This window comes from Scyliorhinus torazame, chromosome 18, assembly GCF_047496885.1.
Source record: "Scyliorhinus torazame isolate Kashiwa2021f chromosome 18, sScyTor2.1, whole genome shotgun sequence".
NCBI lineage: Eukaryota > Metazoa > Chordata > Chondrichthyes > Carcharhiniformes > Scyliorhinidae > Scyliorhinus > Scyliorhinus torazame.
The window spans coordinates 135,758,644-135,775,849 of record NC_092724.1 but is presented as its reverse complement, the minus strand read 5'-3'; the positions used below and the strand labels follow the sequence as shown (position 1 = coordinate 135,775,849).

At 42.4% G+C, this 17,206-nt stretch overlaps 1 protein-coding gene across 4 annotated transcripts in view; it reads left to right on the top strand.

The window, feature by feature from the left end:
• sdk2b (sidekick cell adhesion molecule 2b) overlaps positions 1 to 17,206 on the top strand; it is a 1,174,030-nt gene that overhangs the window by 812,804 nt on the left and 344,020 nt on the right. For all 4 annotated transcript variants that reach the window (XM_072483445.1, XM_072483444.1, XM_072483443.1 and 1 more), the window contains 4 exons: positions 9,811 to 10,006; positions 11,852 to 11,950; positions 13,073 to 13,264; positions 14,618 to 14,739. In XM_072483445.1, coding sequence (XP_072339546.1) covers positions 9,811 to 10,006; positions 11,852 to 11,950; positions 13,073 to 13,264; positions 14,618 to 14,739 — 609 coding nt within the window. The remainder of the gene's footprint in view (positions 1 to 9,810; positions 10,007 to 11,851; positions 11,951 to 13,072; positions 13,265 to 14,617; positions 14,740 to 17,206) is intronic.

Sequence of the window (17,206 nt, the reverse complement as noted above, 5' to 3'; positions counted from 1 at the left end):
CTAGAGGAAGGCGCAGAAGGGTGGGTGAGTAAATTTGCAGACGACACTAAAGTCGGTGGTGTTGTCGACATGTGGAAGGATGAAGCAGGTTACAGAGGGACATAGATAAGCTGCAGAGCTGGGCTGAGAGGTGGCAAATGGAGTTTATTGTAGAGAAGTGTGAGGTGATTCACTTTGGAAGGAACAACAGGAATGCGGAATATTTGGCTAATGGTAAAGTTCTTGGAAGTGTGGATGAGCAGAGGGATCTAGGTGTCCATGTACATAGATCCCTGAAAGTTGCCACCCAGGTTGATAGGGTTGTGAAGAAGGCCTATGGAGTGTTGACCTTTATTGGTAGGGGGATTGAGTTCCGGAGTCAGGAGGTCATGTTGCAGCTGTACAAAACTCTGGTACGGCCGCATTTGGAGTATTGCGTACAGTTCTGGTCACCGCATTATAGGAAGGACGTGGAGGCTTTGGAGCGGGTGCAGAGGAGATTTACCAGGATGTTGCCTGGTTGGAGGGAAAATCTTATGAGGAAAGGCTGATGGACTTGTTTACGTTGGAGAGAAGAAGGTTAAGAGGAGACTTAATAGAGGCATGCAAAATGATCAGGGGGTTAGATAGGGTGGACAGTGAGAGCCTTCTCCCGCGGATGGAAATGGCTGGCACGAGGGGACATAGCTTTAAACTGAGGGGTAATAGATATAGGACAGAGGTCAGAGGTAGGTTCTTTACGCAAAGAGTGGTGAGGCCGTGGAATGCCCTACCTGCAACAGTAGTGAACTCGCCAACATTGAGGGCATTTAAAAGTTTATTGGATAAGCATAGAACATAGAACAATACAGCGTAGTACAGGCCCTTCGGCCCACGATGTTGCACCGAAACAAAAGCCATCTAACCTACACTATACCATTATCATCCATATGGATGATTATCAGCATATGGATGATAATGGCACCCGCTCCAAAGCCTCCACATCCTTCCTATAATGCGGTGACCAGAACTGTACGCAATACTCCAAATGCGGCCGTACCAGAGTTTTGTACAGCTGCAACATGACCTCCTGACTCCGGAACTCAATCCCCCTACCAATAAAGGTCAACACTCCATAGGCCTTCTTCACAGCCCTATCAACCTGGGTGGCAACTTTCAGGGATCTATGTACATGGACACCTAGATCCCTCTGCTCATCCACACTTCCAAGAACTTTACCATTAGCATAGTGTAGGTTAGATGGCTTTTGTTTCGGTGCAACATCGTGGGCCGAAGGGCCTGTACTGCGCTGTATCGTTCTATGTTCTATGTTCTATAATGACAATTACCTGGGTAGACGGTGCTGCATAATAAATAGTTTTGATTTTAAATGTTCATATTATAAAGTGTCTGAATAACCCCTATAACCGTTGTCCAAATATTGACCAGCCTCCAGCCCCTTAAACTTTCTTGTGACCTTAATTGTTATGCTCCTCTAAAATAGGAGCCAATGCCCTGCTGTTTGCCCTTTACCAATGCCATGCCTGCAAACTTCACTTGGTTTCTTCCCTCGAGCAATAAACCTTGAGATCGAGAATTCCTTGTGGAGAGAAACTCCATCATTCCAACAATTCTCTGGCACAGCGTATTGATGATTCAATGCAGACCATCACAAAACTTAGGGGAACAATTTGTAGTTGTATTAAACAAATGAGGTGTTAGAACTGAAAGCTTTTCATTGCAGAAAACTCAGTTTAGTAAGTTGAGAAAAGCTGTCTTAATGTGAAACATTTGAGGACCGAACCAAACTAGTCCTCTGACAAGGAAGCAGCCTGTACCCACCTGCAGCCAGACCCGGACAACATTCAGGCTTGGGCTGAAAAATGACAAGTGGCATTTGCACCTCACTAGTGCCAGGCAACGATCATTTCCAACAAGAGACAATCTAACCATCTTCCCTTTGACATTAAACAACATTCTTTTTTTTTTTATTAAATATTTTATTGAAAATTTTTGGTCAACCAACACAGTACATTGTGCATCCTTTACACAATATTATAACAACACAAATAACAATGACCTATTTTATAAACAAAAAATGAATAAATAATAAATAACAAAAATGAAAACTAGCCCTAATTGGCAACTGCCTTGTCACAAGTAACACTCTCCAAAAATATAATTTAACAGTCCAATATATAATTATCTGTAGCAATGACCTATACATACTATACAGCATATATTAACAACCCTGAGAGTCCTTCTGGTTCCTCCTCCCCCCCCCCCCCCCCCCCCCCCCCCCCACACCCGATCCTGGGCTGCTGCTGCTGCCTTCTTTTTCCCATTCCGTCTATCTTTCTGCGAGGTATTCGACGAACGGTTGCCACCGCCTGGTGAACCCTTGAGCCGACCCCCTTAGGACGAACTTAATCCGCTCTATCTTTATAAACCCCGCCATGTCATTTATCCAGGTCTCCACCCCCGGGGGCTTGGCTTCTTTCCACATTAGCAATATCCTGCGCCGGGCTACTAGGGACGCAAAGGCCAAAACATCGGCCTCTCTCGCCTCCTGCACTCCCGGCTCTTGTGCAACCCCAAATATAGCCAACCCCCAGCTTGGTTCGACCCGGACTCCTACTACTTTTGAAAGCACCTTTGTCACCCCTATCCAAAACCCCTGTAGTGCCGGGCATGACCAAAACATATGGGTATGATTCGCTGGGCTTCTCGAGCACCTCGCACACCTATCCTCCACCCCAAAAAATTTACTGAGCCGTGCTCCAGTCATATGTGCCCTGTGTAATACCTTAAACTGAATCAGGCTTAGCCTGGCACACGAGGACGACGAGTTTACCCTGCTTAGGGCATCTGCCCACAGCCCCTCCTCGATCTCCTCCCCCAGCTCTTCTTCCCATTTCCCTTTTAGTTCATCTACCATAGTCTCCCCTTCGTCCCTCATTTCCCTATATATATCTGACACCTTACCATCCCCCACCCATGTCTTTGAGATCACTCTGTCCTGCACCTCTTGTGTCGGGAGCTGCGGGAATTCCCTCACCTGTTGCCTCGCAAAAGCCCTCAGTTGCATATACCTGAATGCATTCCCTTGGGGCAACCCATATTTCTCGGTCAGCGCTCCCAGACTCGCGGACTTCCCATCCACAAACAGATCTTTCAGTTGCGTTATTCCTGCTCTTTGCCACATTCCATATCCCCCATCCATTCCCCCCGGGGCAAACCTATGGTTGTTTCTTATCGGGGACCCCCCCAAGGCTCCAGTCTTTCCCCTATGCCGTCTCCACTGTCCCCAAATCTTCAGTGTAGCCACCACCACCGGGCTTGTGGTGTAGTTCCTCGGTGAGAACGGCAATGGGGCTGTCACCATAGCCTGTAGGCTAGTCCCCCTACAGGACGCCCTCTCTAATCTCTTCCACGCCGCTATTAAACAACATTCTAATCACTGAATATCCAGCATCAATATTCTGAAGGTTACCATTAACTGGAGGCATGACTGCACCTGCCACTGGTTGGAACTGGTTCCTAACGACCCCATCCCCCCACACCCTCCCAAAAACCTTTCCACCATTTACAAGTCAGGAATGTGATGGAGTAGTCTCCACTTGCTTGGATGAGTGCAGCTCCAACAATACTCTAGAAGCTCAACACCATCCAGGACAAAGTAGTCCATCCACCATCGTAAACATGCACTCCCTACACCAACAGCACTCCACGGCATCAAAGTGCACCATCCACAAGATGCACTGCAGCAACTTGCCAAGCCTCCTTAGACAGCACCTTTCAAACCTATGACCTTTATCACCGAGAAGGACAGGTACAGCAGATGCATGGAAACCTCACCAGCGGCAGGTTCCTCACCAAGACACACGTCCTGACTTGGAAATATATTGCTATTCCTTCATTTCGCTCAGTCAGAAAGCTAGAATTTCCTCCCCAATAACACCCGACATTGCACTGCAGCATTTTAAGAAGTTAGTTTACCACCACCTTCTCAAAAACAATTAGCGATGGACAATAAATGCTGGCCTTCTCAGCCCCATATTAACACACGTTATTACTATTTCATCATATAGATCACCAGAGTTGATCATAATCTTGCAACAACCATACTAAGTTTTTCGATTCCAATTCTGGCAAATTTAGCATCTAAAATACTTTTTTTAGTAGTCAGCTATGAGTGAGCAACGTTATCATTTTTAAACACAAAATAAGTCCTCAAACTTTGCGATTCTGTAGAAGTTGAAGATACATTGGCCGTAACTTCCTGGCTCCCCAGTATCGGATTTGGTGAATATCCCAGAGATGCGCTGGGGAATCCCTCTCTGAAGTTCCCAGGTAAAGGTTTACTTCACAATTCCCCAGAAGCGCTAACTTCCCCTGGACAATTGTGCTGCACTAGGAGCCATCCGACAAAGCAATTTAAATCACTAAATTTGGATGGTTCTGTCAGTGTTACTCTGAAAGAGATGGAAGAAAGGAAAGCACTTCTAACTTCAGTGTAACTAGTTGAAACAGACTAACCACCACACCAGACACCCCACACATTCCTGACCCCCAGGGGACCCCACATTCCATTAAGCACCCCTCCCCTCAAATCCCCACCCGCATGCAATGTCCTCTTTGCTCGCCCACAACCTGACCCTTGACATGGCGCGACTGAACTCCTCCCCCATCTCCCTCCCCCCACCAAACCTGACAACCCCACCCACACCCCCGATCCACCTGCCCACCACACCCCAACTCGATGCCCACCCAAAGTTCCATCCACTTACCTTAGACACTTACCTTCGCCCATGCCAGTTATTTTCAATGGGACCTCAGGGTGGGATTTTGTCACTGGCACAAATGGCGAAGCGGGTGTAAAATCCCATGTGAGGCTAAAACCGAGAATCTCGCTGGAGAGATGCCGGGATGTGTTTGCCCCAGCCCCTTGCAATTGATGAAACAAGTAAATACATTTCCATCCCATTAGTGGGATAACCCGCTGTATCGTCTCCCCACATTGGGATTTTGCGCCTCACTGACGTTACGTGACCTCGGTGAGGTTTACAACGGGTATTTTAAAAAGGGGAACCAGATGACGAAAACCCGCCAGGTAATTACTGTACCCTGGGGGAGAGGGACATACCCATGCAGTACCCTGACAATGCCAGGAGGAGCCTATCTGGGGAACTCCATGGGGGGGGTGGTGCCCGTGGGCGGGGATGGGGGCAAGTTTCCAGTGTTCAGGGGGGGATCCCAGTGTTTGTTGGAGGGGGAGGGTTCCCTGTCTCGGGTTGCCGTTGTGTGTCGGGGGAGGGGGGGTCTCCATGTGGAGATGGGGGGGGGGGGGGGAAGAGTTTCCGTGTGGAGGGGGGGGGGGCGGGTTCCTCTTTTTTCTTTATTATGACATCCAGGCACCCTTTCAAAATATGCGCACCAATCTCTGGAAGCCCAATTGTTGCCAGCTTTTTCAGGCCTCACCCCGCCAGCTTCACAGTCTGAGACACGCGTTCAGGATCTTTTTGTTCAAGGTGCTGGAAAATATGGTAAGAAAAGTTAGCTGTGTGGCCAGCGAGCTGAACCCCTCTTTTCTTGCCTGAGCTCGCACTTAGAACAAAAAATGAAAGATTCTGCCCTTAAACGCACCTCCTTTATGGTAGCAAGTGTTGTAAAAAAGGGGTGTGTCCTCCTTCACTTTGATTCTTTTGGATTTTGACACTGGTGCTGGCGACTTTCTGCGCTGCTCGAATCTCACCTGGCCTGAGTCAGGAAGGTCGGATGAGACAGGCACTTAAGGGTTTTAACTCAGTTAAATCCGCCGTTGATTGCCATCCCAAGGAAGTTATGGCCCATTGTTTCAGTGGGTAGATGCATCTCATTTTGTCTTATTGAATATGGTAGGCCAGCCAATCTCAAATTTGGACAATAAAAAAGATTTTAGTTTTCCTGCAGTCAAAAGGGCTGAAATTGTTTCATACTCTCATTGTTGATTATTCTTTAAAAATAGTTTTTTAATATATTTCATATTCTGTTATTTCTGAATCATTCTCAACTTTAGTGGGTGTGATCTGTAGTGTAAAATTATCTCAGTCTAGTGCTAAAAAATGTTACTTGGACAGGCATGGGGTGGTTGGTGCGGCATGGTGGCACAGTATTTAGCACTGCTGCCTCACAGTGCCAGGGACCCGGGTTTAATCCCAACCTTGGGTGACTGTCTGTGTGGAGTTTGCACTTTTTCCCCATGTCTGCGCGGGTTTCCTCTGGATGCTCTGGTTTCCTCCCACAGTCCAAAAATGTGCAGGTTAGGTAGATTGGCCATGCTAAATTGCCCTTTGTGTCCAAAAGGTTAGTTGGTATTAAGGGGAGGGGGCAGGGGATTGGGTTTCAGTCGGGTGGTCTTTCGCAGGGGCGATGCAGACTCGATGGGCCGAATGGCCTCCTATGAATGGATTCTATGATTCTATGAAATGTAACCCTTCATGTTCTACATCAAGCTGTGTTCTATCTAACCTAGAAGTGCTTGATTTTGATCCCTGAAATAGAAAAAGTTCCATTCCTTGACAAGTTAAAAAAGGGACATGAAGAAATCATACTTTGTTTGCCCTCATTGAGAGTAGCTTTTCCTCCATCTAGGATTAACCTATGGTGCATGTTCTGCGTAAATGCTGCATAACTGCATGTCAATCCACAATGCAATGTCCTTCCCCCCGACTATTCACAATTTCCCCAACAAAGCTCTCTGCATCTTTGGGTTTTATCCACATCAGATTTACTACAAAGTTTGAGTGAAAAATCTACAATTTCTGCTTCTTAATTCGGCGATTGACATGTGCTGTAAATTCTCAATTGGATCCCAAAGCTTCATATAAATTCTGGAATTAGCGGAATAACTATCCTTCCGAAAATCATTCTGAAAAGTCAAGGATGCAGAAATATCCCACTATACTAAAACCCAAACTGAATCAACAAACAATTAAACTGAATTAATGAAACAACCACAGTATCGTGAATACTTGCCAAATACCAGTTCTACAGAAAAATCACCATTTCTTGGTAGCTATAGAGGATATAGGTAAAAGGTTTAATTGAGAACTCATTAAGAATAATTAACTGAAATTATATTAAGCATTAATTCAGTGTAACTATAGCTGGGAATTAATCAGATAAGACTCTGTATTTTCACATTTCACAAATTGCTTGAGGCCTGCAAGGTCAGTGACTCAACCATCTAAAAGACCCTATTGTTTGATAAAAACTGGGCGGTTGCCCAGTACGGGCAGTTCCGTTTCTATAGTAACAGCCAGTCTATGTTGAGATGCAGGTGTCGATAATTTGGGAAATTGGCAAGCTATGGTATGGGAAATTCACACCGATATATTTAAATACATATCTCCCTTAAATTGATGGACAGACACTTGGCCGAATTGAGTGAATTATAAATTAGTTAAAGCCAATGACAGCTGTAAAGAAGGCACAACCTTAAGATAATAACCTTCTTAAGAATCACTTGTCGGGATGGAAAAATCCATTCCGGAATCAATCTTTCTCTTTCTGAAACCTATTTTCTTAGCTTGCTTTTGCTAAATCGCCATCTTTCTTTTGTTTAAATCATTCAGTCTTTTTATACTGTGTATTATTATTTGAAGAATTACCACGATTTGTATTTTAAACTCAACCACTGTATTCGCTAAAGACAATCAATCTGACTAGCCTGCTAAAGGGCTAGTCGGAATTCTCTTAATGTTGTATTGAAAATAAAGTTACCAGTGGGCACCAGAAGCTGACAAATAAAGTTCAACTGAGCTTTGCCAATAAGCACAGACTTGATCTCTGTTATTTGGGAACTAAGAAGGGATAACGGATATGCAGGGTTCCGAATAGACACACAGATCCATCAGTAGCCACACGTAACCTTGCAAGTGACTGCAAGTGTTCCTCAGTCACGACGTATTGCAGATTTGGTGAGTCGCTATAAAACATTCAGCAATATGCGCTGTCTTTTGTTCAGTTTGTCTTGGTTTCATCCCAGAGATTATACATCAGATTCAATTGAATGAAGTTACCGCATATTTTTCTTCATAGCAATCAATGGCAAAATGTGATTTTAGAGATGTTTTCTATTTGAGTTTTGGGAAAATGTAAAGGGAAGAAAAGGTAGAAATAATTGGCTCTCAAAAATTAGATAGGTATTTGAAGCAATGAATATGAGAAGAGGGCAGGACAAAGGGAGTAGTTTTGGATTGCTTTAGTAGAGAGCTGTCCAGAAAACCACCTTCTAAACTGGAGAATTCTCTGAAGATCAGAATCATGTTGAGATTTGGATTGTGAACAACCACAAATGTCATGTTTCCTGAGTAATGAGGTAAAACTGTAAAATACACTTGGAATATCTCAGCAGTCAGTGTAAAATGAATCCCCAGCTAATCTCGGGAAAAATGGGACATATTCTGGGCGAGTCACAGTTCATTCCAGTTGCAGAGCTAAGGACTCAGTTAATCCCTTGTACAACAAAATAATCCAACACTAATCTACACTTCCCGATTCATCATGCATGATGCAACTTTGATGCAGGTGGTGAGAAATCTCATCAGTTCATTCTCCACTGTTGGCAAGAACGTCTGTCGGAGAACTTCCAAGAGCATTAATGTTTTGAATGAATGTTTCCATTGACTCCTGTAAATGAATTGTTTTCCATCATGATTAACTGCTGCTGCCAAAAATTAGGCATATTCTGGCATATTCAAGTAACAACAAATTAAAAATGGATGGAAGCCACTTAATTTGATGTTGACTCTGAAGCTGTTTGTACAAGAATTTTAACTTTTTGTATTGTTCAAAAATTAGCATTGAATAGTGGATCTTTTATACTGAGATTTTGGACTCTACCAATCAGAACATTATATGTAATGAGATACTCCGTCACTGAAAGAGATAAATTAGTTATTTTCCTACTCTAACTCCATCCCACAGTGACACAGCTGCCCTCAGAAACAGTCCAGTGACTCTGCCTTGCCAGCCATGATGGCAAAGTCAGCAGCCCAAAGTGTCCCATTGCCCTGGCCGAACAATTAATGTCAAAGCCATATGGCTTAAATACAGGCTGTATGGAAATATACTGGGTACCAAATTTACCGACTGAGGCACAAGGGCAACCAGCCCCATAGTTTGATTTAATTATCAATGCTGAAATACACCACCTTATTCACATTTAGTGCTAACCTAGAGTTATTAAACAGTTTTTGCAAAGTGCACAAGCTTTCTGTACCATCATCTTTTCACCCTGCTTAGACCAGAAAAGCTTTACAGTTGTGGCTGTCGGAAACGAAAAGTGGGATTATGTTACCAGGTCACAGCAACCACATTTTATAAAAGGCTCTCCAGCCCTAACTAATCCCCTGATTCCAACACTAAATGAACCTCATCAATTCCTTGACCAACATTGTTCCCAGAGCAAACAGTAATGCCAAGAGTCCTGAATGTGTCTTTGCTCTTCTTCACACTTTACAATCATAGTGTACAGTGCCTTCTTAAGGATAAATGTGAGTACACTTTTTGAGAATTTGACAATGAAGAAATTATTCCATAAATAGGCAAAAAATAACATTTCTATGAAAGTGATCATTGTAGGAATAATTCAAGGGATACATGCATTCTGTAAGTTTCACAAAGAAATAACTTCCGTTCTGACTGGCAAAGAACTGAAATTAACTGGACTTTCCTTGAAGTTAATCTGATTTAAGAGAACACAGAATAACAGGAAATTTAGCTTGTGGCAGCTGAAAATGTTAGTTTTTAATGTTTTATCAAACCTTGCCCTTTCCCCAACCCTCAATAATGTTATTGTCATTGCAGCTGTTGGCTTGGGAGCCTGGTCAAATTGAAGACTTTACTATGGTGACAGTCCGACCAAATTTCCAGGACATGATCCATGTCGGTTACATCCGAGGCTTGAAGAGGTTTACAGAATATTACACATCGGTGCTGTGTTTCACTACACCAGGTGATGGTCCCAAGAGTCCCGCTCATCTGTTGCGTACACATGAAGATTGTAAGTATTTTCTCGACACCATGAGCCCTTCCAACTGTCCACAATACAACATTCCTCATGTTGTTCATGAACAAAATGAATGGATTTATAATTCAGGAATTGAAGTTCTAAATTCTGATATTCATTCAAAAACGTAATTAGTTGTGGCGTCGACCCTCTTGATTTGTAAAATGTGTCAAATATACTAAACACAAAGAGCAATTTAAGTAATTTCAGGTGGTAAACGAATTGTTATTTAGACTTTTATGCCTCAGAGGTATGTTTTGCCTTGCAGATATAAAATGTAATTTTATAGGTAGACTCTCTTCTCTTGTGTCAACTTATTGGCACTGTTACTATACTTTCCAATATTTCCAACATTAAAGGTTGTTATGTGGTTTAAAAATACATTTGAGCCATCTTAACAAGTCACATAGTTATTATGTACTGAAAAATGGGATGGGTTTTTCACTCTCAGACAAGCAACAAGGTTACTCTCAGCCAGGATCACAAGAGCAGCGCAGTTAAAACTTCCTGTCTGATTTATCCTACCTCTGATCCCTCATTCCTGCAAGGAGACTCTTAGCTTCTGTTCCATACCTTTTAATACTGTGCAATTGAGATTGGAAATTCAGCGAAGAATTAATTCTGCATTGACACAGTCCTGTCGTCTTGCATGCTGTTTCTGCAACACAAATTACTATAACATTTGCTTAAACTGCCTTAATTAAAATGTTTCAGCCATATAAATCTGACAACTTTGCTGTTCCTGCTCACTGCAAAGGATCTCTGATGGAAACCAAATTAGGTTCAGCTGCAATTGAATTGTCTGCCAACAATTACATATGAAGAATTAGCACTTGGATGAGTAGCTAGTGGGCAACTGGGTGGGCTGAAAGCAAATCCCCAGTTTAGATAGTACTTATCTCAGAATGTTGAGGTTTGTAAGACATTGACATTCACTGTGAGAGTAATTGAAACTAGAAAAATACCAGTAGATTGGAAGTGGGGTAATGGTACCCTGAATCCTTAGACTGTGACCCCTGGTTCTGGACACACCCACCACCGGGAACATCTTCCCTGCATCTACCCTGTCTAGTCCTGTTAGAATTTTATAAGTCTCTATGAGATGCCCCTGCCCCCTCATTTTTCTGAACTCCAGCGAGAACAATTCAGCCATTAGTCGGCCAACACGTCCATCCTTGTGATGCACTCTCTTCCGACACCAATTAGGAAAGCAAAAAGATCATTGGACCCAATTGCAAGATGCTTGACTGTCAGCTTTTTTCTCCCACTTTCTGCATTTTTATATGTGGTAAAGAGAAAAGTTCAATGAAAATGACGAATTCAACAATTGTTTTTTATGTGCCAATGATTTTTCTCCAGGATTGCACAGAGCAGTGTCCTGGAGATTGATCTTCAATTCCTGGAGACCTCAGGCCAATCCTAAGAGGGTTGGCAACCAAAATACAGAAAAGAGTAAGACGTTGCATAAAGAAAGCAGAAATGGGCCACATCCATATTCCATAAGTGTTGCTGAAATAGCGAAGGTGGAGGGTGAAAGGGGTTTGATAGTCTTTGCAGAGTCAACATCTGCAGCCAATAGGAAGCAGCAATCAATAAACATCAGGCAAAATGAAAGTTCAACAGGACAAAAGCAGCAGAATGTTGAACTACATAGCCGAAACAACAGAAAACAACAGAGGAAATTGTGATCAAACTGTACAGTGCGCCACTATTATTGTGTCTTTGCTTTTACTGTGCTCCTCCTGCCCAATGTGACGTCCACATGTGAGGTGTCCAAACAGAAAGAAACAGTTACACATTGTGGTGACTCCTGACGTAATCACATTATACTTTCTCCAGACCCTGGTCCCATTGGACATCTCAGTTTCACAGAGATCCTGGACACCTCTCTGAAAGTCAGCTGGAGAGAGCCACATGAAAAAAATGGGATTCTCACAGGTAAGGCTGTCTGAAGATTAGTAATATTGTGCCTTTTTTATTTTAGAATTAATTTCTAAATGGAGATTTTTTTTGCCCTGCTTTCTACTTCACTCGCAGTAGAGAGAAAAGCAGGGCCTTTGGAGTGTTTTTGATACTTTGGAAGAAAAGGTGGTTTGAGTAATACAGAATGAAAAACACAAGAGAACAACAAGCCTGTGTAATGTTTATTGATTTTAGAGAAGGTTAACTGGTGGAATTGTTTTGATACACGTCAGGCTGGTTGAGCACTCTGGATCTGTACTCGTTGGAGTTTAGAAGGATGAGGGGGGATCTTATTGAAACTTACAGGATACTGCGAGGCCTGGATAGAGTGCGCGTGGAGAGTTTCCACTTGTAGGAAAAACTAGAACCAGAGGACACAATCTCAGACTAAAGGAACAATCCTTTGAAACAGAAATGAGGAGGAATTTCTTCAGCCAGAGGGTTGTAAATCTGTGGAACTCTTTGCCGCAGAAGGTTGTGGAGGCCAAATCATTGAGTGTCTTTAAGACAGAGATAGCTAGGTTCTTGATTAATAAGGGGATCAGGGGTTATTGGGAGAAGGCAGGAGAATGGGGATGAGAAAAATATCAGCCATGATTGAATGGCGGAGCAGACTCGATGGGCCGAGTGGCCTAATTCTGCTCCTATGTCTTATGGTCTTACGGGTAGGCATTTCAGTCACCACAGTTTTCAGATTATGTACAGTTCGCCATTGTATAATTTTCCAAACATATTTTGTGATCACAAAATCATTTGTCCTTTCTTACCAGTTGGTTTCCATCACTAAGAAAAACAAATCAAGATAGTGTGATAATTCCCCAGACTTAAACAGCAGGATCCTCCAGTCTTGCCTGCCAGTAGGATTTATCGATGGACGTTTGGTTGGTTTGCCACATCTGCCACAGGGCGCTAGCCAATGACCCCACTGCCTGTATGAAAACATATATAATATGTTTTCAATACAGCGGTGCTTCTGGTTTGCAACCTTAATCAAAATTCTAATCCTCAAAACAATTGAATGAATCCTTTTCTTTTATAGTCAGGCACAAATGATTATGAGCAAATAACTCAAACGTCTCCACTGTTGTTTCTGTCTAGGTTATCGCATTTCCTGGGAAGAGTACAATCGCACTAACACGCGTGTGACACACTACTTGCCTAATGTGACATTGGACTACCGTGTTACGGGACTGACTGCTCTCACCACATATACCATTAAAGTCGCAGCCATGACATCTAAGGGACAGGGACAGACCTCATCATCTACCATCTCCTCAGGGGTTCCTCCAGGTATGAAGAATATGTACATTGGTTATCTCAGTATAATCGCATGAGGAGATAATGATGGTCAGCATCTCCATTATTCTAAGATGCAGAATAATAAACCTGAAACTGCACAATCCCATAAATTTTAGTTGCTAAAATTATCATTTGACTTTAGAATGTACATTATTAGTCAAAAGTTCCCTTTTATGGAAAGAAAAATATATCTTCTATAGTATATTTAACGGTTTTCCTCAACTTTCCTCAGGTGACAGCATCAAGTGTTCATAAAAATGAAATCTGGAATATATGACAACGAGGTTGTTCATTCATCAGCTCACGAAAAAGAAACTCAATTAAAATTCAATTTAGTAGATGTTCTCCATTTAATCGTTCAAAAATCCATTGTCATTTCTGTGAACACGATTGTCTAATATTGCTTTCAGCCCAAAATAATAAAGATATACTACTGGACGATGTTGCCCTACCTGTGCTTTCGTTCAAAGCTGCGCATGGTCTGAAGGGGGATAGTTTTCGAAAGTCAACTTATAGCAGGAATGGAAATAGTGAAATAAGCAAAGATGAAATAAAGTGTTGAATAGCAGAGATTGACAATTCTAATTAATCCAATTCTACTTTTTATTAAGTGTGGAATTCACAAATAGAGAAACATTTAGACATCTATAGGTTTTGTTTTAAATAAAGGTTCTGAAAAGTTGTGTATTTTCTCGGTGTATAGTAGACATCATTGTCCTTCAGAGGGCTATTTTTAGAAAATGTTCCTAGGCTGTTTTAAGTGGTAATCACAGTAGAGGATGTCATGCAGATAAATGGAATACCACTGCCCTTCTATCATCAGCCAGCACATTTATATTAGCTATCATATGGTCAGATGTGAATGGAAGTTAACTCAACTCAATCCATATATTTAATTATAATAATCTAATAATAATCTTTATTATTGTCACAAGTAGACTTATATTAACACTACGACAAAGTTACTGTGAAAATCCCCTAGTCGCCACACTCTGGCGCCTGTTTGGGCACACTGAGGTAAAACTCAGAAAGTCAAAATTACCTAACAAGCATGTCTTTCGCGACTTTTGATCTTCTACCAGGAAAGGTTAAGAGACCAGAAATGTAACATCCCTTCATTGATAAGCAGCTTTCAGAGTCACTGGCTGGGAAACAACTTACCACCTTGGGATAAATGCTACCACCTTGTTATGCTTCAGGAAGGTGGGAAGAATGTACAATTACTACCAAGGTTGTTCAGTCTATTCTTGTATAAGGTAGACATTCTAAAGTGTAATGTTGTTGCAGTGTATATTTTCCAAAACACCGTATTTCTTTTCATGTAATCTATGCTCCTTTCAACAGAATTGCCCGGTTCCCCCACGAACATAGCCATTTCGAACATCGGTCCTCGCACAGTAACTCTCCAATTTAAACCTGGCTATGATGGCAAAACCTCCATTTCTCAATGGCTGGTGGAAGCTCAGGTAGGGTGAACACAAGCATCTACAGTTCTAAATGCTGAAACTGTGAAATGTTAATAAGTCACCAGAGTTGCAAAAATCCAGTTCATAATTCATATGTTTTAGAAGACAACTTTAATTTAAGGAATTAAAGTTTTAACTGCAGGAAATGGTGGCATCTGGTTGAGAAACTGGCAAAGGAAGAAACTCTGATGTCAGTGCAACTCAATCACACCTGGGTTTATTGCACTTGAAAGGTAGCCTGTGATTCACGAGTGGAGCCTTAGTTAGAAAGTTATTTTGTTTAATTTACCTGCGTGCATTGGCTAAAAGAGGCAAGCAGTGCATTTGGGGTTTTGCAAAGGAAAAGAAGCTGCCCGATTTCCTCCTAGCTTGCAGCTATTGGAATGAATCTACAATGGTCCCCACAGAGCCTTGTGGCATAAAAAATCAGCTTGAATTGGGAGCTTGGAAAGATCTATACAGAAGCTGTGGCTGAAGACTGGGAAAAGGCCTGTGCATGTATGTATGTATGTATGTATGATAAAAGCTAGTACAAGGAGCAGAGGTCTTTAAAGAAAATTTCAGGATTGTTGGGCCAAAAGCTAATGGAAGGATCCCCATGAAATCTGAACCTCAAAGACTAGATGGACAAAGGAGAATTGAAGTAAATTCTGGAGGGCTGTGGCATACTTTTGGGTTGGTTCCAAGAAAAACGAATGAGCCTTCCAAGATTTCAAAAGATAAGGAAACACTTGTGGAGGAATTTAAAAGTATATCTGAGTTCATAATATGATTGTAAACTATAAGGTTTTGTTAATAATGCTTAATAATTCTTTTTGATATACAATACTGTTTGTCTCTGTTGAAAAGCATGAAATCTTCTGGCATAGTTCTGGTAGTTAATATATGGGTGTTCATATTTGACCTTTAACTGTTAACACTAGAAATACCCAGGAAAAGGTTCCACCCGTTTAATTAGATCTGTATTAGGTCACAATTAGTACATCCCTGTCTTTCAGTTTGAGTAACAATAAGAAAAGTTGTAAATGTTCCCCAGCGAGCTAAAATTTGCTTTTGAGCTTGACCAACAGAGAATATGGTTCAAGATGTTTCTGACTTTGGAAACACAAAATTAAACTGACATTTTTAACCCTGTGTTTTGTCGGAGGGTTACAGTTCACAAAGTGACTTAATTTATTCTGGGGCTATATAAATAATTGGAGGGGGTGCAACCATGATGGAAATTAGAATATATGGAAATTAGAAGTTGCTTTGAATGTTTTGTGTCTTGAAATTCAAAGCACACATGCATTTTGTTATCTTCCTGCGATGTTGGAAGCCCAATGTATCCTTTCACATTTTATCTTTCTTTAGAGCTTGACTGAACAAACTTATCTAGTTATTACTGAGTTAGGCAGAGGGTCCTTAATGTAAAAATCTAATTACGTATTTAATAATCTAAATTCAAAGAGAATTTCTGAACCGTTGATCTGGAGCAACAGTATGTCAAAATGTATTTGTGGTTCTTTCCGCATCCAACTTGAATATCTCCAAGAAATTGGTTCCAATTTCCTTTATCCATACGGATTTCAGAGGTGTCACCTGCAGTGCATCATGTTTGTCACTGATCCCAGCTATTACCTGGTTGAAGACGCTTGTTAGCAGATGAGAAAATTGAACTTCACATTTTCATTTTAAGTTGCCTGGAGAAACAGCAGTGACTTGGATAAGTGTTTGCTTGGATCCATAATCATGGCCCAAGACCAAAGCACTGCAACACACTCCGTGCCCCTGCTACCAATTCCACTGTCTCAGGTTGGACAAACCTCGACTGAGCTCCTGACCTCAGGCACGATCAAACGACCTCGTCGCGCCTGAATCGGTGACGTGACGAGGCCGTTAAATCTCGTGAGAGGCCTCATGTGAGAGTTGCGATTCTTGGAACACCTCGCAAGATCGAATGAGATCTCATGAGTCATCGCAAGCTGGATCTCACCCTTTGGTAAATTTAACTATTATTTGGCATATTTAACCAAGCCATTATGTTAATTAAAATATGCATGGAACTCCCCAGCGAGGCCTGGGTTAGTACTGGTCCACACAAATGTGGACCAGCGTAACAGCACCATTGGGGTTTCCCAGGCCATGGAGATCCCTGGGTGGTTAGGGACAATGCAGGATGGCATCTTGGCTCTCCCTCTGGCACCAAGCACCTTGACAGTGCCAGGCTGGTACCTGGGCACTGCCACCCTGACACTGTGAAGGTGCCTGGGTGGCTCTTCTAGGTTGGCAGGGGAATGCCAAGGTGCCTGGGTGACAGTGTCAGGGTGGCACTGCCAAGGGTCAGGGCCTGAGGGGACCATGTCCATGAAAGTGGGGATGAGGTGAATGAAGGATGGGGGGGTGGTGAAGGGCAGGTATGAAGGGGCCTCATAAATGTTGGGGGGCGAAGGTTGGGGGTCCTGAAAAAGGGGGCTCTCAGTGACCT